The sequence below is a fragment of the Homarus americanus genome, unplaced genomic scaffold (genome assembly GCF_018991925.1).
Source record: "Homarus americanus isolate GMGI-L3 unplaced genomic scaffold, GMGI_Hamer_2.0 scaffold74, whole genome shotgun sequence".
Lineage (NCBI taxonomy): Eukaryota > Metazoa > Arthropoda > Malacostraca > Decapoda > Nephropidae > Homarus > Homarus americanus.
The window spans coordinates 247,379-272,378 of record NW_024716951.1 but is presented as its reverse complement, the minus strand read 5'-3'; the positions used below and the strand labels follow the sequence as shown (position 1 = coordinate 272,378).

At 41.5% G+C, this 25,000-nt stretch overlaps 1 protein-coding gene across 1 annotated transcript in view; it reads right to left on the bottom strand.

Annotated features, from left to right (window-relative positions):
• LOC121858545 (lachesin-like) overlaps positions 1-25,000 on the bottom strand; it is a 120,409-nt gene that overhangs the window by 85,809 nt on the left and 9,600 nt on the right. Inside the window, exon 2 of the mRNA XM_042355035.1 lies at positions 5,419-5,654. Within this exon, the coding sequence (XP_042210969.1) occupies positions 5,419-5,654 (236 nt within the window). The remainder of the gene's footprint in view (positions 1-5,418; positions 5,655-25,000) is intronic.

Below are 25,000 nucleotides of genomic sequence, written 5' to 3'. Positions count from 1 at the left end.
AGTTAACACAGCAGGCGTTAGAGTCCAGTTCTGGCCGCTTTCATCCGAAATGTCCTTTGAGCTACTAGGTGGAGTTTCAGAGAGTGACTCCATAACTAATTGCTGCTGTGCCAAAGACTCCCCCGCGCCTGTCGAAGCAGTTATTACACGAACACCCGAAGTAAGCAATGGATGTGAAGTTTGCATTGCGTGATATGTTTTACAATTATGTGTGATTGTTTGATCTCGTGGCTGAACGTTAGTGTTGTTCTGCCTTAGAGTGGTCAGACCAAGTAACCCGTCCGCTGGCAAAGAAAATGCCTTGACTATATAGAAATCCGCCAAAAACGCTTTACTGGACCTAGGAAAACGGATTGATAGTGTTATCACCCCCGCTTTGTCTAATTGGATTCCCGACACACCGGACAGAGGAATGTCTGTAGGTTTTATTGGCCACTTATTTGGAGGATATCGCCGCTGGAGTTCATTGAACGACTTTAATGAGATAACATTGGCACAGGCCCCTGTATCTATACCTATCCTCGCTGGTACGGTCAACACCTTCACTTTGTTTAACGCGACGATTAATGAGCCGGTGATGGAAGCGTTGTTTTCTTGAACCGTTGATGCTATCCTAGATCGTGTTGCTGGAGGCGCTCCTCTTCCCCCGAAGGTTGTATAGTTGTCTCCCGTCGATTTTCATTTTCTTGCTTCTTACGTTGTACATTTCCACAATCTTCTGTGCTATGGTATGGAGACTGATGTACTATACACCATTTATTCGGAGTGCCTTTAATGTTTGGAGACATTTTATTTCCTGTGTAATGTCCCTTTGGAGTTTTTGGTTTCGCAGGGCTATTTGAAAGCCAAAGGTCCTGCGAGGTTTCTTTCCTTCGATCCTTTTTTTGTCTGGTTCCCATGACAGACTGTGGTTGTTCCTTGAAGCTAGTGACTGGTACCACTGACATCACCCTAGGAATATTTTCCTTGGGTTCCGCAATTTCTTCTACATATTGTACAAGTTTTGTCCCTTTTTTAAGCTCTTTCTTTTGGGCTTTCGTGCGTAAGGGTTCATTTGATGACAAGATATACTGAAGGAATTCAATAATCCTGTAGAAATTTACTTAAGAGAAGTTGTCATTTTTATCGAACCAATCTGAGGAATCCATGCAAGATGTGAGATCTATCTTAGTGAGACCCGCACAAATTTGGGCTTCTTGTGCTTCATGTGCAAGCAGTGTCACCTGTCCTCTCTGCCCGATCCCAAAAAATTAATAAATTGCTGCCTAAATGTTGGATAATCATCCGTTTCTTCGTCAATGGCTGAAGCATGGATACCTCTAGCTGCCCGAATATCGGTTTTGATAAGGCTTCGGACTTATGAAATTTTATCTACGTCATTAGTGACATTGTTATTGCTCATTACATCTTCGAATTTATGCAAAAATGCTAAACTAGTATAATCAGGATCCTCGGCAGTAAACTCTTGTACCTTACTGTTAGTTGGAAGTACCTTTACCGTTTGACAGGCCGATGCAGTCTGTGGGTTAGTAGAACCACCTGTTGCCATTTTTATTGTGTTAGTTAAAGCACTAGTGTTAGTAACAGGTGAAGGTAATGGATAACTGTTACCTGACCTTAATTGTCTACTGTGTAAATCCTCGAACTGAGAATCTATGAAACTTTCACAGGTAGTTAATGAGGCGGTTGGTGTTAACTCTATTTGGCTAATTTGTGGTAATTCTTCCTCACTATCAGTTGCCACTAGTTCCTGGGAATTATTAGGTGACTGGATATCAGAGTCTGAGTCACTAATTTCCTGTTTGATAACCAAAAATTTTGGAAGAGGGTCCATATATAGGACTATTTATCACTTCACTCACTGTATAAAGACTCACTACGTTGCCCACTCACAGAGTAATGCAAAAAATATTTATAATGAGTTATAAAAATGAAGCGAAAATATATATTAGTTGTTAAAAGTATATATGCAAGTAAACCACTGTAGGTGCGCGTGATCCAGGTATATGCTGATAACCACAAGGAAAGAAGAAAACACGAAGTTCCCAAGCGCTTTCGTGTAATTCACATCTTCAAGGGTGAGTACAGACTAAGGAGAAGTACAAAACAAGGTATATATATATACAGAGGAGGGTGAGATAAAGTCCACAATGGTCAGGTATTAGGTAATAACCCTACTAATCTTCAAAAAGCACCGCAGCAGTCGGTAGTCAGGTCAGAGGGTAAGCTGACCCAACCTTCTCACCTGGTTACAAATCTTCTTAATTAGGAAAATTATCCAGCTTGTACATACCATTACTCAAATTCATGTTGACTGATTCGGTATGTTTAATGAGATTAGACCCAGGGAGTTGTTCATCAAATACAACACCCCCCATCCCCTCTACTGCTGCCATGGAGCGCATGTCCTCCATGGGCAAGGACGTCTTGAGGCCCAAGCGCAGCAGAATGAGCGACACGCATTTTGAGATGCTAGTATTCTCGCGGGGGAACAAATGAAAAATGAACATGATATTATATAAATCATAATAAATGATTAAAAATGAATGAATATGTTTTTGGTTTTGCATATGTTACTCCCATACACAGGAGAATACACGTTTCGGGGTTACATTTGTACGCTGACGCTGGCGGCGTCACTTTGTTTCGTTGACGCGTACAACACTGTGTATATATATATATATATATATATATATATATATATATATATATATATATATATATATATATATATATATATATATATATATATATATATATATATATATATATATATATATATATATACGTGTGTGTGTGTGTTGAAAATTAACATGGAACAAATAAATGAATAATACTCGGAGTTTTGCTCATTGGACGAAACATTTTACCAATATTTTTGTTGGCGCATCAGTGTGCAATATGTGTCATATTGTATTTGTTTTATTGAACTTGAAAATAACACCATTTTGCACAATAAGTGAAAACGGGTTTGCACCTAAACAGAATTTTCCTGCCTACAAATTCACGTTGCACGTGTATACTGCTTAGGTTTTATCAGTACAGAAGTTTGTGTGTAATCAGGTGGGTGATAATCAAAGGTGAGGTAAGAAGGTAAAGGTGATGGTGATACCTTAACAAAGAACTATGGCGGCACAATTCATCTCCGGAAAAAGCGCTACCATTCTTTGCTCGATATAAACAAAACATTGGAGTAGGTGACCAAACAGAACGAGAGAGACATGAGACTACAGATTCACATATAAGAACAAAAGAGACATGAAACCGTGGGATCATATAGGAGAGCAAGAGAGACACGAGACCGTGGGATTATACTCGTATATAAGAACAAGAGAGACACGAGACCGTGGGATTATACTCGTATATAAGAACAAGAGAGACACGAGACCGTGGGAATATATATAAGAGCAAAGAGACCTGAGACAAATGGGATCACCTGGGAGAGCAAAGAGACATGAGACCGTGGATATATATGAAACAGAGAGACATGAGACCGTGGGAATATATATAAGAACAAGAGAGACATGAGACCGTGGGATCATATAGGAGAACAAGAGAGACATGAGACCGTGGGATTATATATAAGAACAAGAGAGACACGAGACCGTGGGAATATATATATGAACAAGAGAGACATGAGTGGTGACTTTCGGGATAAACTGAAAATAACTAAAGTTAACCCAGCATATAAAAAAATCTGGGGATAAAGGTACTTTTAAGAATTACCGCCCCATATCACTCTGCCCAGCCTTAAGTAAGATACTGGAGAAGGTAGCAAGTATTAGACTAAATTCCTTTTGCAGTGTTAATAGCATCCTTACAGACTCTCAGTTTGAATTAAGAGCTAGAAGGTAAACCGAGAGTGCTCTGCTTCCCTTTACTTATTACATCTTAAACTCCTTTGATGACAGTTGGTTCACAGTCGGAATATTCCTGGACCTCTCTAAAGCCTTTTATACTATCGACCATACCATCCTCTTGTCAAAGCTTGAACATTACAGCGTTAGGGGCTTATCCCATAATCATCAATCTGACTCCTCACCAATTTCGTATGGCGTCCCTCAAGGCTCCATTCTAGATCCTGTACTATTCTTATTGTACATAAACTATATAGTTCACTCCAGCACAATCATAAAATGAAACTTATTTGCAGACGGTAGCAATCTCTATGCCAGTAACTCAGATTTCCATCCCTTGATGAGAACTATGAACAATGAATTGACTAAAATCAGGACCTGGGTAATACGCATGGCGACGGGGTCAGCTTGCGAGTGGACTCGGATTCGATCCCCGGGCTGGGTGAAACTATGGGCAAGTTTCTTTACGCCATTTGCCCTTGTCTCCACAGCAATAATTAGGGACCTGGATGTTAATAGATTTGCGGATCGTGTTCCAGGGTAATGGTTACTTAGTTGCACTTGGCGAGTTATCCGGTCTTATCGGACTATTCCTTGACACCGGGTCAGGCACCTCGTTAACTTAGGGTGTGGTTGTTGTGTTGGCGACAGCTTCTACACCTTGAACAAATCCACGCCTAGGTGGCCCTAGGACTGGCCATCCTCCGGCCATCCTCGACTTCGAGGGTCAACCATTATTATTAATACGTAATAAACTGACCTTAAACCTCGAGAAAAAAATCACTACACAATCTTTCACAGAAGGAAAAACCTACCCCCTGATCTGAACCCCCTGTACCTTAGTAATACAGTCCTCAAACGTGAACAAAATACTAAATTCCTTGGGGTTATTGTTGATAAACTTAGCTGGAGAAACCACATATAAGCCATTCACAGAAAAGTCAATAAACAGTGCAGTATCCTGTAACACACTCGTCAGTCACTCACTCTTGCAGCAATGAAAGAAATTTATTATGATATTGTTTACCAACACTTGATACACTGTCACATATTAAGGGGGGCCTCTGGCTCTTCAAAATCACAACCCCAGATTACTGCACAGAAGAGAGTTGTGCGGACAATGACCTACTTGAAAAGAAAATGGTCACACTAACGAAATATTTGCTAAATTGAAATTGTTAAAATTCGAGGATATTAACGCTTGGAGGAGCACCACACGAGAGGTGTCTATAATTTCGAGTTAGCCTGATTACATACCGAAGCAGACAAGCGCCAACGCCGGAAAGACGCTGCCGCTGCCCCTCCCGGACTAGATGTAGCCCTCCACACGTGCATCATCTGTCGACGACCTTGTTGGTCCCGTATCGGCCTCTCGATTCTCCTCAGAGCTAACCACTGAAGGTGACATGCTTAACAACTCATATCATTGTATCATAGCTGGATGATCCTTATGCTCGCTTCTGAGTGACAGCAAAGTAGTAGTAGTAGTGTGTAGGTTATAAGAAATTTAAGTACAGCGGTAATAGTAAGGTTGGGCTACAGGTAACAGAGGTTCACTTACCATTTCGTCAGATAGGTGGTGAGTAAAACAGGTGAAGGTGGCCTCGCCGCCCACCTGTGCAAAAACCTTTGTGTTATTCTGGACATGCAGCTCTGAAGGCCCCGCCGTGTTGAGAGTGAGAGCCGCCGCCCACACGTCATCTTCTTCCCGCTCGTGTTCCTCGGCCACACCCCAGTCTCCTCCTCCTGACGACGAAGACTCCGCCACGTCGCTCTCCGCCCAAACCTCTGCAGAGCCTGTAGGTCCACAAAAGTAAACAAATTCAATACGTATTCTTCCAAATGCCGAAAATAATATTTCAGAGGATGATGGTCCCGAGCCATATTCTTAATAATGTTATTAGAGCTAATGTTTCAGAACCATATTCTTACAAAAAAAGTGGAAAATGGTAATTCATTGGAGCCATATTTTGACCACATTAGTATATGAGGTGTGTGTGTGTGATAATTATCCAGGTCTAACATATAGAGAGAAGCACATCTGAACAATAGGCCTCATATAAGGTGCCTATAATGTGACTATAATCAATAATGAATTACAAGTTTCCAGACCAGAGTTTCTCATATAATATTTCCGGGAGAAGTATACTCGGATCAAAGGCAGGCGGGGCAATATTCGTGGATAGGATCCTTGGGTCAATACACTCTGTTGATATTTTGTGTCGTGTGTTTGGTCAGAGCAACATAATAGAGGACCTGCGGGTAATGTCTGACACACACGCTGTTAAGTCCTTTTAGTCGAACATGAAATTTTTAATTAATCGCTTCATTATTTTATCTTTAATTTTTATTCTTTACATTACCTTTACTTGGGGATATTAAGCTACTGATTGGGCGAGAGGGCAGGAGGGAGGGAGGGAAGGAAGGGTAATAGTGGCTGGGTATGGGGAGGGAGGAGTGAGGGAGGGTGGTGTGGGGAGGAGGTGGTATGGGGAGGAGGGTGGTGTGGTGGTTGGGGAGGGAGGGTGGTGTGTGGTGGCTGGGGGGAGGTAGTGGTGGCTGGGGAGGATGGTAGTGTGGTGTTGGGGAGGGAGGTGTGTGGTGGATGGGTAGGGAGGGGTGGTAGTGTGGTGGTTGGGGAGGGGGGAGTGTGGTGGCTGGGGAGGGTGTGTGGTGGTTGGGGAGGAGGGTGGTAGTGTGGTGGTTGGGGAGGGGTGGTGGAGAGGGTGGTAGTGTGGTGGCTGGGGAGGGGTAGTGGTGGTAGTGTGGTGGTGAGGGAGGTAGTGGTGGCTGGGTGGTGGGGGGAGGAGTGGTGGTAGTGTGGTGGTTGGGGAGGGAGGGTAGTGTGGTGGCTGGGGAGGGAGGGTGGTGTGTGGTGGCTGGGTGGAGGGGAGAGGGTGGTGATGGGGAGGGAGGGTGTAGGTGGGGAGGGAGGCAGGTGGTTGGGGAGGGAGGGTGGAGGTGTGGTGGATGGGAGGAGTGGCAGTAGTGGTTGGGGAGGGAGGGTGGTTAGTGGTGGTGTGTGGTGGTGGTTGGGGAGGAGGGTGGTAGGGTGGTGGGGAGGAGGGTGGCAGGGTGGATGGGGAGGAGGCAGGGAGGGTGGTAGTGTGGTGGTTGGGGAGGGAGGGAGTGGTGGGTGGGAGGAGGTGGTGGTGTGGTGGGGGAGGGAGGGTGGTAGTGTGGTGGGAGGAGGGTGGTAGTGTGTGGATGGGGAGGGAGGGTGGGTGGTGTGGTGGTTGGGGAGGGAGGGTGGGTAGTGTGGTGGCTGGGGAGGGAGTGGTGGTGGGGAGGGGTGGGTGGGGAGGAGGGGAGGTAGGTGTGGGAGGGAGGGTGGGAGGTGGGGAGGAGGGTGGTAGTGTGGTGGCTGGGGAGGTGGGTGGTGGGTGTGGGTGGAGGGGGGAGGAGGGGTGGAGTGGTGGTTGGGGAGGGAGGGTGGTAGTGTGGTGGTTGGGGAGGGAGGGTGGTAGTGTGGTGGGTGGGGGGGAAGGGTGGTAATGTGGTGGCTGGGGAGGGAGGGTGGTAGTGTGGTGGTTGGTGTAATGACTGCTTTTAACACAATTTCAATGGGACCCTTTGACACCATTGTAATGGATACTATTACCATTATGAAGATATAGAAAAAGTATAGTAGGAGTGTCATGGGTTGCGCTGGGCCTCCCGCACAACCCATCCCAAATGTTTGTTTAGGTAGAGAAAAGGTACCCGGCCAGCCCATAGGGGTCATCTCACGCCTCAAAGCCACATTTTAGCAGTGGGCTTTAGACCTTGGGTGAGAGAAGACCTCCTGCTCCGCGGACTTACATTAGAACAGGGGCCATACAGTCCTACCAGTGCTACGAGTCTGTGTGTGGAAAATCCCGAGATTGTTGTTTAGTCCAGCGAAAGTTAACGCATCCTGGTGAGGGCCTGTTTGCTACAAGAGCACTCCAGGCCGGCCTAATAGGTCTAACGATTAATTCTTCAGGTTGACAAACTCTCCCTTATAACTTACGGTACTGTGGCGTGAATGTGAGTGACTGACCTATCCATGCAAATTATAAGTCCAGTGTATGGAATTGTGCCAAATAAACGTAAGTGCAATTATCTGCCCGTATCTGTGATCCTATCTTATTATTACTAAAGGTAATGACTGATTGGTTATGACAAAGTATAACCACTAACTTAGATGGATGTTGGAATTAATGAAACTCATTAAATCATCATTTATCAAGTATAAATCATGGAATGTCGAGTGGTGGAGTGAATTTCTACGTACAAAGACCATAATCTCCTGTAAGTAACCAATGTGAAGATATCGAACTCTACGGGAAGAATTATATGAAACACAATATAATATGACCTTATATAACATCCACGCTTAGACTTTACAAATAACCCATAACATCACTAGTGAACCATACTGTACTCCAGAGGTTAATGGCTAGGTACTCAGCAGTGAACCATACTGTACTCCAGAGGTTAATGGCTAGGCACTCGCAGTGAACTATACTGTACTCCAGAGGTTACTGGCTAGGTACTCAGCAGTGAACTATACTGTACTCCAGAGGTTAATGGCTAGGCACTCAGCAGTGAACTATACTGTACTCCAGAGGTTAATGGCTAGGCACTCAGCAGTGAACTATACTGTACTCCAGAGGTTACTGGCTAGGTACTCAGCAGTGAACTATACTGTACTCCAGAGGTTACTGGCTACGTACTCATCAGTGAACTCTACTTTACTTCAAGGGTTACAGGCTCCGTACTCAGCAGTGAACTATACTGTACTCCAGAGGTTACTGGCTAGGTACTCAGCAGTGAACTATACTGTACTCCAGAGGTTACTGGCTAGGTACTCAGCAGTGAACTATACTTGGTACTCTCGAGGTTACTGGCCAGGGTACTCAGCAGTGAACAACCATACTGTACTCAGAGGTTACTGGGTTAGTACTCAGTGGTGCAACTATACTGTATCTAGAGGTTACTGGCTAGGTACTCAGCAGTGAACTATACTGTACTCCAGAGGTTAATAATAGGTACTGCAGCAATTATACTGTACTCTGCGTTATCATTAGTACTCAGTAAAGTAGAACTATAATGTACCTCTGGGAGGTTACGGCCAGGGTATCAGCAGTGAACTATACTGTACTCCAGAGGTTACTGGCTAGGCAATTGTGCGGCGAACTATACTGTACTCCAGAGGTTACTGGCTAGGTACTCAGCAGTGAACTATACTGTACTCCAGCGGTTACTGACTTTGTACTCAGCAGTGAACTATACTGTACTCCAGAGGTTACTGGGTAGGCACTCAGCAGTGAACTATACTGTACTGCAGAGGTTACTGGCTAGGTACTCAGCAGTTAACTATACTGTACTCCAGAGGTTACTGCCTAGGTACTCAGCAGTGAACTATACTGTATTCCAGAGGTTACTGGCTAGGTACTCAGCAGTGAACTATACTGTACTCCGGAGGTTACTGACTAGGTACTCAGCAGTGAACTCTACTGTACTCCAGAGGTTACTGGCTAGGTACTCAGCAGTGAACTATACTGTACTCCAGAGGTTACTGGCTAGGTACTCAACAGTGAACTATACTGTACTCCAGAGGTTACTGCCTAGGTACTAGCAGGAAACTATACTGTACTCCAGAGGTTACTGACTAGGCAGCACTCAGCAGTGAACTCTTACTGTACTCCAGAGGTTACTGACAGGGTACTCAGCAGTGAACTATACTTGTACTCCAGGAGGTTACTGGTTAGGTACTCAGCAGTGAACTCACTGTACCCAGAGGTTACTGGCTAGGTACTCAGCAGTGAACTATACTGTACTCCAGAGGTTACTGGCTAGGTACTCAGCAGTGAACTATACTGTACTCCAGAGGTTACTGGCTAGGTACTCAGCAGTGAACTCTACTGTACTCCAGAGGTTACTGGCTAGGTACTCAGCAGTGAACTATACTGTACTCCAGAGGTTACTGACTAGGTACTCAGCAGTGAACTCTACTATACTCCAGAGGTTACTGGCTAGGTACTCAGCAGTGAACTATACTGTACTCCAGAGGTTACTGGCTAGGTACTCAGCTGCTAGCTAAGTGCTTCTTGTATTATGGTTTATTGAAGATCTCCCGCCACGGGGACTATACTGGCCTTTCTCTAACAAACTTACTTTAGGTTGTCTGCCTATATACTGTAGGTGCTGAGAAGGGTACAGTGTGTGTGTGTGTGTGTGTATTGAAAGAGCATGGCTGCCGGAAGGCTGAAAATGTACATAATTCGGGAATAGGTTACTTGGTTGACAAATATACAAGTAACATAAGTGATACAAATTTGATATATAATAAACTATAGGACTAGGCGTGTGTGTGTGTGTGTGTGTGTGTGTGTGTTGAAAGAGCATGGCTGCCGGAAGGCTGAAAATGTACATAATTCGGGAATAGGTTACTTGGTTGACAAATATACAAGTAACATAAGTGGATACAAATTTGATATATAATAAACTGGTAGGACTAGGCGTGTGTGTGTGTGTGTGTGTGTGTGTGTTGAAAGAGCATGGCTATGGAAGGCTGAAATAAAAGAATAATTCGGGAATAGGGTTACTTGGTTGACAAATATACAAGCAACATAAGGGATAGCAAATTTGATATATAATAAACTATAGGACTAGGCGTGTGTGTGTGTGTGTGTGTGTGTGTTGAAAGAGCATGGCTGCCGGAAGGCTGAAAATGTACATAATTCGGGAATAGGTTACTTGGTTGACAAATATACAAGTAACATAAGTGATACAAATTTGATATATAATAAACTATAGGACTAGGCGTGTGTGTGTGTGTGTGTGTGTGTGTTGAAAGAGCATGGCTGCCGGAAGGCTGAAAATGTACATAATTCGGGAATAGGTTACTTGGTTGACAAATATACAAGTAACTTAAGTGATACAAATTTGATATCTAATAAACTATAGGACTAGGCGTGTGTGTGTGTGTGTGTGTGAATGCTCTGGGCAGCCGATACGGCACAATCGTTTTTCATCAAACTTGGTGGAAAAACCGCAAAAAAATCGTACAGTGGAATAAACCTGGTCCCATGTTGATGGTTTCTTTAGGAAGCCATTACATAACCATTTTATTTACGCTGAAAAACGATGCAAGTCTACGGACTTGGCGCACCCAGCCCGCTATTGCAGCTCTTGTACGGCTCCCTCCTCCTCCCCCCACTTTAGTTTGGATTAGTAAAGGAAGGAAGATGAGTAAATAGAAGAATAAAGAAGTTAGAGATAACAGGTGGGGGGTAGCTGAGTTTCATCATGCGTCTGGATGCGCAGTTTCAACGTTACCAGACGACCTAACAGCTACAGTGTATACTTATTCCACTGTACATGGAAAAGGAGAAGAGATAAAAAGATAATACCAGGAATGCACGGAGAAGATGACTACAATAGACACAGGGTGAATATAGACAGTGAAACAGACAGGAGGTTGACAAAAATAGACAGATTCATACATTCACAAATAAACAATATGGCAACTAACATGACAGACAGACAGCTGACTGACTGGTTCACATTAGTACAGACGGGCTTACATTCAAAAACCACGCACACGAACAGATAGTTGGGATGGCAATGACAGGACGGATAGACTTGAGACAGATTAGAAGGCATTTATAAACAAGAATAACACCAAATTGACCCTAGCTGCGTCAGTGAGGGTAGGAGGCCTTACATCCACCAACATAAATAATAAGCATTGAAAACTAACACCCTCGCGCGGAAAGAACATCGATGGTCGGTCAGTCATGTGAGAGGGCCTAAAACTGACTAACGTAGATGATGACTATGATGACTTAACACAGGTGATGACTTAAGCAGATGGTGACTAATATAACCAGAATCAAGGTCACTTCTCTTCATGATATAATTTATCTCGGAATGATCATCTGTGATTCATAATAATTTTTTTTAACCTCTCCTTATGGCGAATATTTCTTTAATTAATTATTCTAACCTTTATTCTATTCCTTCTTATAGTATATTAGATACTGTAAGTATCACGACCACGACCATGATTATAACAACTACGACCATGATTATAACAACCAAGACCATTATTATAACCACGACTATGATTATAACAACCACGACTATGATTATAACAATCACGACCATAATTATAACAACCACGACCATGATTATAACAACCACGACCATGATTATCTCATATACTATAGGAATAGCCGTGGTGTAGTAATTCCCTCACAGATGGTGTTATGAGGGGCCTGATGTGGTGTAGTAATTCCCTCACAGATGGTGTTATGAGGGGCCTGATGTGGTGTAGTAATTCCCTCACAGATGGTGTTATGAGGGCCTCACATGGTGTAGTAAACTCCATCACAGATGGTGTTATGAGGGCCTGATGTGGTGTAGTAAATTCCTCACAGATGGTGTTAAGGAAAGGCCTGATGGTGTAGTAATTTCTCACAGATGGTGTTATGAGGGGCCTGATGTGGTGTAGTAACTCCCTCATAGATGGTGTTATGAGGGGCCTGATGTGGTGGTAATTCCCTCACAGATGGTGTTATGGAGGGCCTGATGTGGTGTAGTAATTCCTCACAGATGGTGTTATGAGGGCCTGATGTGGTGTAGTAACTCCTCACAGATGGTGCTATGAGGGCCTGATGTGGTGTAGTAATTCTCACAGATGGTGTTATGAAGGGCCTGATGTGGTGTAGTAACTCCCTCACAGATGGTGTTATGAGGGGCCTGATGTGGTGTAGTAATTCCCTCACAGATGGTGTTATGAAGGTCCTGATGTGGTGTAGTAACTCCCTCACAGATGGTGTTATTTGAGGCCTCACATGATGCTGTAGCAACTCATTTACTACGTGGTGCCGTGTGTTTGTATGTGATCTTTAAGTGGCGACCTGTGGTGTAGTGGTCACCATTTTCGGCTCGCCAGCCAGCTTCTACACCGTAAACAAATTCTTGCCTTGGTGGCCTTGGGCCGGCCGTACTCGTTACATGTGGGGCAACCATTATATCTTTAATAACTCATATCATTGCTTCATTGTTGGATGAATGATCGTCACACTGTATTCCAAGTTACAGCAAAGTAGTAATTGTTGGTGTGTGTGTGTGTGTGTGTGTGTGTGTCCCGCCACAAGAAGACTCATGGCGAGCCTCGCACAAGCAGTCAGCAATACCAGAAGTCTCGGCGGTGTTCAAAGAAAGAGTCTTATCAATGAAAGTCTTCCAGCAACTTTAATCATGCACACTATGAGGCTTTCGGAAACACAAATGTTGCTGCGATAACAATTTGTTGTATTGTATCATGAAATGTTACCATTCAAGCGGAACAAACTTGAAGACGCTTTAAATATGAAATAGGTCGTCGTAGATCCTGACACACACTTCAGAGATAAAGTAAATGTGTCGTCAGAGTGTTATGACGTATTGTCCAGTAAGTTCCCTTACAATGAGAACCGAATATTTTATACATTTATTTATTATATACGTGATTGAAAGTAATGGTGTAAAGCGTTCTTGCTCTACTAGAGCAGTTTATATGAGTTCCATGATTTATAGCCAAAGTTTTTTAAACGGGGGAGTTTTTAATGGATGTTGGGCCTCATGGCCTGATATGAGAATACTTAAAACCTTACTGACGGCTCGGAGAGAATGTGAACGAAACATCCAATATTTCTGGCCACGACAACTTGGGGGCGATAAGATGCCACAACTCCAGAGGTCTCGTATAACCAAGGATTCTTAGATAAGTATTCATTACATAATTGATCCTGAGAAGACACAAAGAGCGAGGTATATTCACCTTCTGCTCTCTGTAAAACCCCTCCACACCTGTACCTGCTCCTGCCACTGGCCACCACCACTCGGCTCACCGCTGTGTGGCTGAAACAGTGTTTGTATAAGCCGGGCTGAACTTGAGTGTCCCATTTCCCCCACACAAAGCGTTTTATTTTCCAAAAAGCAGAGAGAGAGAAATTACCACATTTCGCTCTAGTGGCCTCTGAAATATCATATCTGGCTGGTATTTGGATATTGCGATTTCAAATTAACTTTTTTCAATTTGTCGGATGATACAGATGAAAGGCTTTGTTCCAAACTTTGTAATTAAACGCTTAAAATGAATTTTTGTCATTCTTTCACATATACAGCCAAACTTTTTCTGTTGCCAGATTAAATGACATGGTCTGTGCAGGCCAAAGTTAACCAATTTTTGTTGACAAGGTTATTGTCGTGTTTCATTCTTTATATGTATTAGCACTTTCTCTGTTATTGAACGTCCGTAGCAGTTTACCAGAAACGTCATGCACCCTCACCACGTCTATATTTATCCCTGACGACTGATATTGCTCCCGGAACAGCTTTTGCATTACGTTTCTGATAAAATATTCCCGTCATATATTTTGTGAAGTACTGGTAATTGCCGTAGCTCACTATATGACTTCCGCAAATGACGTTTCTGATACAGTATCAAAAATTACATCGTAAAAACGATGTATGTGATTGAAAATTTTCGCTGTATGTCCTTTATTACCGATATATCCCGTCAGCAGCAGTTGCTGGTCGTACAGCATGGTAGTGTGTTTGTGGACGGCTGGTGAAGTTACTCAATAATGTTTATGGCAATGAGACTTCTACTACATGTATCAACAAACCATTATGTAGATACTGGTGTGAGGTAGACTATACAGTGTGTTCCGTAAATACCTTTCATAAATCAGGGGATGTATTCCTGATACATAAATAATGATAACTAAATGACCATAATGTCAATTCTCAATAGTTTCGGAGTTGCAGTACATGAAAGGTGTAACCTACAGACATTTTCTTGAGGACAGATTGACACTGCTGCTGGATAATGTGCAAATCAGAATCGGGCAGCGAGCGTGGTTCCAACATGATGCTACTCCAGCTCATTTTGCGAGAAACAACAAGGGAATACTTAAATGTTGTGTATCCTGGAATTGAATAGGGAGCAGCGGCCCTGTTTCATGGTCACCTGGGTCACCTGACATAAATCCCCTTTAATTTCTACCTGCGGGGTGTCATAAAAAGCAAGGTATATGTTACAGAGGTCCCAAACACTGAGGAATTATGGCGACGTGAGCAGTACAGTGTGACAAACATTTGCAACACCCTTGGGGAATTTGACCCTGTGCGACACTCGTGCGACGGGCTGACGCCTGCATTGAGCAACAGGAGTGAAACTTTAAAGAATTTGCTTTAAATATTATTCCCAGTACAAATCATATGACATTATAATCAATCTCTCTCTCTCTCTCTCACCTGCTTACAAATCTTCTTATTTACGAAATTATCCAGTTTTGTACATACCATTACTCAAATTCATGTTGACTGATTCGGTATGTTTAATGAGACTAGATTCTATAATGTTCCTACTGTCAATTGAATTACAAGGTAATATTGAGGAGGCATTATCCCAGTCAATGCAATGCTTATTATCCCTCAAATGAACAAACAGAGCATTGGATTCCTGGCCTGTCCTAACACTATATTTAAGTTGTTTAAGTCTAGTTACAAGATCTTTACCTGTCTGGCCTAAGTAAAACATATTACATTCCTTGCAAGGAACCTTGTAAATGCAGCCGCCTGCATTGTTGGGGAAGTTCTTGATTAACATTTGTTTTACAGTGCATGAGTTTTTAAATGCCACATTGACGTTCCAGGTTTTTAGTTGTAAAGGAATATGAGAGAATTTTTTGTGAAATGGTAAAACTAAGAGATTCTTATGGTCATGGGTGGGCTTGGGATCGGTTCTATAAAAAGATTTCTTAGTAATGTTCAGGCATTTGTCTATGAAAGATCTAGGGTATTTAAGGTTTGGGCCAATATTATAGATATATTTATATTCCTCATCAATGAATTCCGGGCTGCAAATTCTCAAAGCACGTAAAAACATTGATGAAAATACTGACTGTTTGACTCTATTATGGTGGGCAGAATAATAATGAATGTATGAACACACATTAGTAGGTTTTCTATAAATACTGAACTTAAAGGTGTTACCTATTCTGTGTATCAGACAGTCTAGGAATGGCAATTTACAGTCTTGCTCTAATTCCACAGTGAATTTGATCGAGGGGGCTAAGTTGTTAAGTTGTGGCAGGAAAGCTTTTAGGTCCTCATTACATGGCCAGAGACATACATGTACGGTGTAATCAAGACCCACAAGCCCAATAACCCAGCAAGACCCATCATTAGCTCAGTTGGGTCAATCTCTTATAAACTATCTAAATGGTTAGTTTCTTTACTAAATCCCCTAGTTGGCAACATTTCTAACTCCAATATCAAGAATAATATGGATCTGGTTGATAAACTCAATAACTTACACATTAATCATGATTTTAAACTGGTCAGCTTTGATGTAACGTCACTCTTTACAAAGGTCCCAGTTGATAATTTACTAGAGTTCCTCATAGATTCCCTGGATAACATTTCACTGCCCGTCTCGAAAGACGACTTCATCGAACTCATCAAACTATGTATTAAGGATTGCAAATTCGAATTCAATGGGGAATATTATGCTCAAAAATTTGGTATGGCAATGGGTAATCCACTCTCACCAGTATTAAGCAACCTATATATGGAATTCTGATAACCACAAGGAAAGAAGAAAACACGAAGTTCCCAAGCGCTTTTGTGTAATTCACATCTTCAGGGGTGAGTACAGACCCCTGAAGATGTGAATTATACGAAAGCGCTTGGGAACTTCGTGTTTTCTTCTTTCCTTGTGGTTATCAGCATATACCTAGATCACGCGAACCTACAGTGATTTACTTGCACACATATATATATATATATATATATATATATATATATATATATATATATATATATATATATATATATATATATATATATATATATATATATATATATATATATATATATATATATATATATCAAAGAAGTATGTCTGTGTTTGTTTGTTTGTGTGTCCGCACGAGAATCTCGGAAACTACTTTACCTATCTGTAGTGATGATGGGTGGTGTTATATGTAGTGATGATGGATGGTGTTATATGTAGTGATGATGCATGGTGTTATATGTAGTGATGATGGATGGTATTATTATGTAGTGATGATGAATGATGTTATATGTAGTGATGATGGCTGGTGTTATATGTAGTGATGATGGCTGGTGTTATATGTAGTGATGTGATGGATGGTGTTATATGCAGGATGATGATGATGTTGTTATATGTAGTGATGATGGATGTGTTATATGTAGTGATGATGGATGTTATATGTAGTGATGATGGATGGTGTTATATGTATGTGATGATGGATGTATATGCAGTGATGATGGGTGGTGTTATATGTAGTGATGATGGATGGTGTTATATGCAGTGATGATGGATGGTGTTATATGTAGTAATGATGGATGGTGTTATATGCAGTAATGATGGATGGTGTTATATGCAGTGATGATGGGTGGTGTTATATGTAGTGATGATGGATGGTGTTATATGTAGTGATGATGGATGGTGTTATATGTAGTGATGATGGATGGTGTTATATGTGATGATGGATGGTGTTATATGCAGTGATGATGGATGGTGTTATATGTAGTGATGATGGATGATGTTATATGTAGTGATGATGGATGGTGTTATATGTAGTGATGATGGATGGTGTTATATGTAGTGATGATGGCTGTATTATATGTAGTGATGATGGATGGTGTTATATGTAGTGATGATGGATGGTGTTATATGTAGTGATGATGGATGATGTTATATGTAGTGATGATGGATGTGTTATATGTTGATGATGGTGTTATATGGTGATGATGGATGATGTTATATGTAGTGATGATGGATGGTGTTATATGTAGTGATGATGGATGGTGTTATATGTAGTGATGATGATGATGTTATATGTAGTGATGATGAATGATGTTATATGTAGTGATGATGTGATGATGTTATATGTAGTGATGATGGATGGTGTTATATGTAGTGATGATGGATGGTGTTATATGTAGTGATGATGGATGGTGTTATATGTAGTGATGATGAATGATGTTATATGTAGTGATGATGGATGGTGTTATATGGTATGATGGCATGATGGATGGTGTATATGGTGATGATGGATGGTGTTATATGTAGTGATGATGGATGGTGTTATATGTAGTGATGATGATGGATGTTGTTATATGTAGTGATGATGGATGTTGTTATATGTAGTGATGATGGATGTTGTTATATGTAGTGATGATGATGGATGTTGTTATATGCAGTGATGATGGATGGTGTTATATGTAGTGATGATGGATGGTGTTATATGTAGTGATGATGGTTGGTGTTATATGTAATGATGATGGATGATGTTATATGTAGTGATGATCTATCTATGTAAAAGAAAGAAGTATGTCTGTTTGTTTGTGTGTCCGCACGAGAATCTCGGAAACTACTTTGCCTATCTGTAGTGATGATGGATGGTGTTATATGTAGTGATGATGATGGATGTTGTTATATGCAGTGATGATGGGTGGTGTTATATGTAGTGATGATGATGGATGTTGTTATATGTAGTGATGATGGATGTTGTTATATGTAGTGATGATGGGTGGTGGTATATGTAGTGATGATGGATGGTGTTATATGTAGTGATGATGGTTGGTGTTATATGTAATGATGATGGATGATGTTATATGTAAGAACATAAGAACATAAGAATGGAAGAAATTGCAGCGGGCCTATTGGCCCATACTGGGCAGTCCCATTTACACCCAACCCCTATTGCTCATATAAGCATCCAACCTATGTTTGAAGCTATCCAGTGTATTCGAGTTAATGATGATATTTGGTAACTTGCTCCATTCATCCACTACTCTGTTTCCAAACCAGTGTTTACCTATTTCGCGCCTAAATCTAAATTTGTCTAATTTAAAACCATTGTTACGAGTTCGCTCCTGGTTGGATAGTTTGAGTACCTTTGTAATGTCCCCTTTGTTTAGCCCTGATTTCCATTTATACACCTCTATCAGGTCGTCCCTCGCTCTGCGTCTCTCGAGGGAGTGCAAATTAAGATGCTTTAACCTGTCTCTGTACTCAAGGTTCCTAATGCCCGGGATTAGTCTTGTCATTCTCCTCTGGATTCTTTCCAAGGATTCTAAATCCATTCTGTAATACCGTGACCAGAACTGAACTGTGTAATCCATTTGAGCTCTCACAAGCGCAAGATATAATCTTAAGATGACCTCACTAGTCTTGTAACTAACAATGTATGAACCCAAGTACTTTATTAGCCTTGTTACGAGCAAAAACACATTATTTACTTGGCTTAAGATTCCTACTTATCATTACTCCTAAATCTCTCTCGCAGTCGGATTTCACAATGGCATCGTTGTTCATCTGGTATCTGGTTTCCCTGTTTACATATCCTATACTGAGTACTTTACATTTGTCCACATTGAATTTATCTGCCATTTCTCAGACCATTCGAAAAATTTGTTTTGATCTTCCTGTAGTTTTGTGGAGTCCTAGTCAGATTTAATTACACGTCCTATTTTAGTGCAATCAGCAAATTTACTTATGTTGTTGTCTATGCCGATATCTATGTTGTTTATGTATATAATAAATAATAATGGTCCAAGTACTGAGCCTTGGGGAACTCCACTAGTGACGTTGCTCCAAAGGGATTTAGTGCCGTTAATGCTCACTCGCTGTTTCCTGTCCTGTAACCACGCCCTAATCCATTTTAGAATATTACCTTTAATGCCATGTGCTTCTACCTTTCTTATTTGCCTTCGTGGGGGACTCTGTCGAAGTCTTTGCTAAAGTCGAGATATACCACATCATAATTGTGCCCCTCATCCACCAATTCGAAAACTGATGAAAAGAATGTTAATAGATTAGTTAGACATGAACGCCCGCTTGTGAAGCCATGCCGGGAATCATTGATCAATTTGTGTTTCTCCAGGTGGTTTCGAATAAAGTTTGAAATGATTGCTTCCAGTAATTTGCCTACAATTGATGTTAGACTGATTGGACGGTAGTTAGAGGATAGTGATCTATCCCCCTTCTTGAAAATCAGTATTTCATTCGCTATCCTCCAGGATTCCTGTACTACACCTGTTTTTAAGGACATGTTAAACAACTTTGCTAAGGGCATACTAAGCTCTTCCTTACATTCCTTTAATACTCTGGTAAATATCTCATCGGGACCTGGTGACTTATTAGGCTTTAGTTTGTCTATTTGCTTACTAACATCGTTACTAGTCACTACTATCTCGCTTAATTTGTTTTCTTCACTATCTCTGAATAGAGTCGGTGCCTCGGGAATCGTGTTTAAATTTTCGGTGGTGTTACATGTAGTGATGATGGATGATGTTACATGTAGTGATGATGGATGATGTTATATGTAGTGATGATGGGTGGTGTTGTATTTATTGATGATTAAACAATAAAATAATAACAGTTTAATGCAAAAAATATATACTTTGCTGTGAATTACACGAAAGCGTGTGTATATATATATATATATATATATATATATATATATATATATATATATATATATATATATATATATATATATATATATATATAAAGAACAAGAGAGATTGAGGTATTGTGTTAAAGGTTGGTGAAAGAGAGAGACAAAAAGACGAAAGGTAAAAATGTTTTAGAAAGGGAAAAATAGATAAAAACAGTGAGACAGACAGAGCCACAGTCCCTACACAGAGAGGTAGTAAACAATCAACCAGTAAATGTTTGCACATCAAACTCTAGATGGAGCTTTTAAAAGTAATGATGACCAATATCAGGTTTATAAAGAAAGAATTAAACAGGGGAAGAGGATGAAGGTATAGGACAACAGAAGGAGTAATGACGGTAAATACGAGAGAAATAAATTTATGGTTGCCTACTTCATGTTTTATCTCTAAGAAGTAACTCTAAAAGTTAAAATTGGACGACAGGAAATTAAAAAAAAGTACGAAAATCCGCGTACATGACGAAAGACAGAAAGACGATAATCTTAAGAACAAGAGAGAGAGAGAGAGAGAGAGAGAGAGAGAGAGAGAGAGAGAGAGAGAGAGAGGAAAACAGTAGAAGAAATGAAAATAATTATGTGGTGAAACATAATTCACAGGAAAACAAAAATAATTAAAAGAAAAGAAAGAATGAACTGGAAAGTAAATATACACATTGATATAAGAAAAATATCAGAGGTACGAGAGCTAAGGAACATAACACGCTCTTAGGAACACGACTGTCTCTAGAGGCAGTCACAGTGTCGGAGTTTATTAATTTCATTAAGACAGCGCCACTAAGTTGGTTAATTTGTGGCTTAATGTAATTAAGAAGATAACCCCAATTGGGTTTAGGACGACGGGCTATCCAACCTGGCCTCTCGGTCATACACCCATATGTGTGTGTATGTATGTATGAGTGCGTATATGTGTATATATGAGTGTGTGTATGAGTGTGTTTGTGTGTGTGTGTATGTAATAATAATAATAGTAATAATAATAATAGTAATAATAATAATAAACGGTTTATTAATAGAGCTGCAGCCGGTGGCTGAAAATATTCAATCTTACATGTGATTTAGACATAATAATATACGTTCAATACATTTACAGGGCTGTACAGTACATAAATCAGGAGTTGTTTATTATTTTAAAAATAGATGGGATGGTGCTATTCTTATATCTATCGGTGCGGGATCTTATGGGCTGAATTTTATTGTAGTGGTGGACTGCGCGAGGTGGGCGGGGGACTGCCTGTGGCAGAAGGTGGCGATGCCGAGGATGGTGCAGTAGTCCACTGCCAAACCCTGCTAGTGAGTGGTGGTGGAGGTCACTGAAGGATGGCATTTCCAGGGTGGAGAGAGCGTTGTTGTAGCCGGAGTAGTCTGCGCCGAGCATGATTCTGCAGGCCCTCTTCTGTACCATCTCTAGCTGACGTTGTTGGGCTGGTGACGCATACGTTAATTTAGGGAGAATAAATGCGTTGTAGATAGTCCTCAGCTCTGGCATGGGTGCCCCAAGTGACCTGAGTCATCGTAGCATGTAGAGTCAGTACAAGGCTGCCTTGATAGTGTTGTTTTCATGGGCCTTCCAGTCCAATTTGTTGTCTATAGTTACACGCAGGAGTTTGGCAGACTGCACTAACTGGAGAGGATGGGCACCCACTGTGACTGCCGGAGCTTGCACTGGAGTGGTGGCGGTATTGATGTGCATGACAACGGTTTTGGTGTGATTGATGGTGACCTTGTTCTCCGTAGTCCATGCCTGTAGCCTGTCTAGGGTGCCTTGTGTGGGTCTGAGTGATAGATAGATAGCTAGATAGATAGCTAAATAGATAGATAGAGAGATAGATACATAGATAGATAGATAGACAGACAGACAGACAGAAAAACAGACAGACATATAGATGGATAAATAGATAGATCGATAAGTAGATAGATAGATAGAAAGATAGATAGTAATTAAGTGTACGGTGAGAAGAGGACATTGCTGTGAGTTAGATTTTTAAGCTCTGACGTATAAAAATTTTTTGAAGAGTAAAGACTACTCCACACAACACAGAGACCGTAAGCACTACTTCAGAGCACATAGATACCGTAAAGACTACTCCACATCACAAAGACACTTTATTAATTTGTTATAAGACTATGAACGCACTGGTCGTGGAACAGCAATGAATAGTGATTTTTAGATCGGCGGGCCGAGGGTGGTGGTTCAGGTTCCTCGAGGCTGACAGTGGAGAAACAACCTTATACAAACAGCTAAACTTTTCTTTGTGGGCAGTGTTGACCTAGCAGTCCCCCAGCAGAGAGTTCTGGGAAAATGACTCCTTCAAAGTACAGAAGCACTTAATATTCGTTAAATTAATTATTGATTCTGAGAGCTACTACACCGTTGTGCTAAGGACCAGTTCACTTGTGGTGAAATTCGTGGGTCCATGTTCGATCTAGATTTTTAACCAGCATCGTCGCCCACAGCCCCGGGACTAACTAAATTCGTTTCCTAACAGAATAAGGGCACTTAACTAAGAGAGAAGCAGCGTCAATCGCGTCTGAGCTTTTAGAATATTCATGTGGTGAGTGAGGGAGAATCGAGCCAATGTTATTCTACAATGGGTTAGGGATTACTATGCTATGTTAGCGAGCCTGACCACAGCTGCCTTTGTCTGTCTCCCCACCTGTAGTGGTGGTTCTGGTGGTGGTGGTAGAGGTGTTGGTGGTGGAGGTAGATATGGTGGAGCTGGTGGTGGTGGAAGAGGTAGTGGTGGAGGGAGAGGTGGTGGTGGTGGTGATGGAGGGTGGTGGGGGTGGGGGTGGTGGTGGGTGGTAGAGGTGTTGGTGGTGGTGGTGATGGTGGTGGTGGTGTAGTTGGTGGTTAAGATGGTGGTGGTGGAGGTGTAGTTGGTGGTTAAGATGGTGGTGGTGGTGGTGGTGGTAGAGGTGAAAGTGGTGGAGGTAAAAGTGGTGGTGGTGGTGGGATGGTGGAGGTGGTGGTGAAGGTAGTGGTGTTGGTGGTTTAGGTGTTAGTGGTAAAAGTGGTGTCGTGGTGATGGTGGTGGTGTATTAGACCCTGGCCAACAGACGGTAATGGTTATATAAATGTGAGCTGTATACATTATGTTTATAAAATTACTACACCCACAATAATTAAATTATGAGCAAGTGTCTACAGCAGTAAATACTGTCTAGTAAATACTTTCTAATACTGAAGCAAGTGGTGTAGGTCATGTAACCGGTTTGTCTTTCAAATGACCTCTGCGCACCACTGTCCAGCCGGGTCAGCAGTTTATTTGCCGTTTACTGCAGTTACGGTGATATCTTTCATTAATTGTGCATACATTATTTTCTCAATAAAAGGAGAGAAGACACTTTAGGTTACAAACATAACCCAAAATCATTTCTTGTTTGTGTTCTTATAAATTACCAACAGTGCTGTAACTCCAGGACCATTCATCACATATCTTTAAAACAGAGCACAAACCCGATTTACATACCAGCTTGCAGACTCCCTCATAGCCAACACGCCGTAGTGGAATACATGGTTAAAGAAATATTTGAACAAGAAGTTATCATATATTCAAAGTCCCCTTTCAATAGCTCATTGCTTTTAGTCTCTAAGAAAGATGTAGGTTGGAGCCCAGTCATTGCTTGTCGGCGAGACAACGAAGAAACTGTCCCAGATATGTACCCGATGACTGTTCGGAGCGACATATTGCAATCTTTAGGTAAATATGATGCCGTGTTTATTAAACTTGACCGTTATAGCAGATATTGGCAAATTCCTCTCGACAAGAAATCCCGTGAGGTTACTTTTTTTTAGCACGCCTTTGGCCATTTTGAATTATTACGCATGCCTTTTGGCCTTCGAAATGTGCCATTGACTCTTCAAAAGATGATTCACACTTTTATGGTGATTAGATAGGCAACACAGTTTCTGCCTACCTTGATGATCGCATCAAAGCAAAACCGTAGATATTCATCTCGACAAACTAAAGGAAGTTTTCAACAAACTTTATTCAGCGGGACTTAAAGTTAGACTTTCCAATTGTGAATTTTTAAAATCAAAAGTTCAATTCCTTGGCCATGTAGTCGACGGAGATGGCATTCATACAGTTGACGGCAAAGTCAAAGCTGTTACACTGTTTCCACGTCCTACAGCCGTTGATAAGGTGCGTAGTTTCTTAGGTTATCAGGGTATTACCATTCATTCATAAATGGTATGCTGACTATGTTACTCAAGAAAGACAAGATTTTTGTCTGTAATGGTGAGCAGGAAAATAGTTTTACTGCAATGAAGACAGCACTTACCAATGCACTAGCTTTGGCATTTCCTGACTACACTCAATTATTTACTATGTGTATCGACACCTCAGGACAAGGGCTGGACACACGAGGAAAAAATAAAGTGACTGCTTACTCCAGCCGTATATTTAATGACACAGAAACATGTTATTCAGTAATGCATTTGGTGGCAATAGCTGTTTTATGGTCTCTAAGGAAATTCAAAGACTTGATTTTTTGCTACGACATAACCGTCCACGAGGATCATGTGGCTGTGACAGAGTTGTTCCGTGGCAAAAACCTTCCAGGCAGACTTGCGCGCTGGTATTTGACCATTCAAGAATTGACCCTCGTATTCAAGTACTTTCC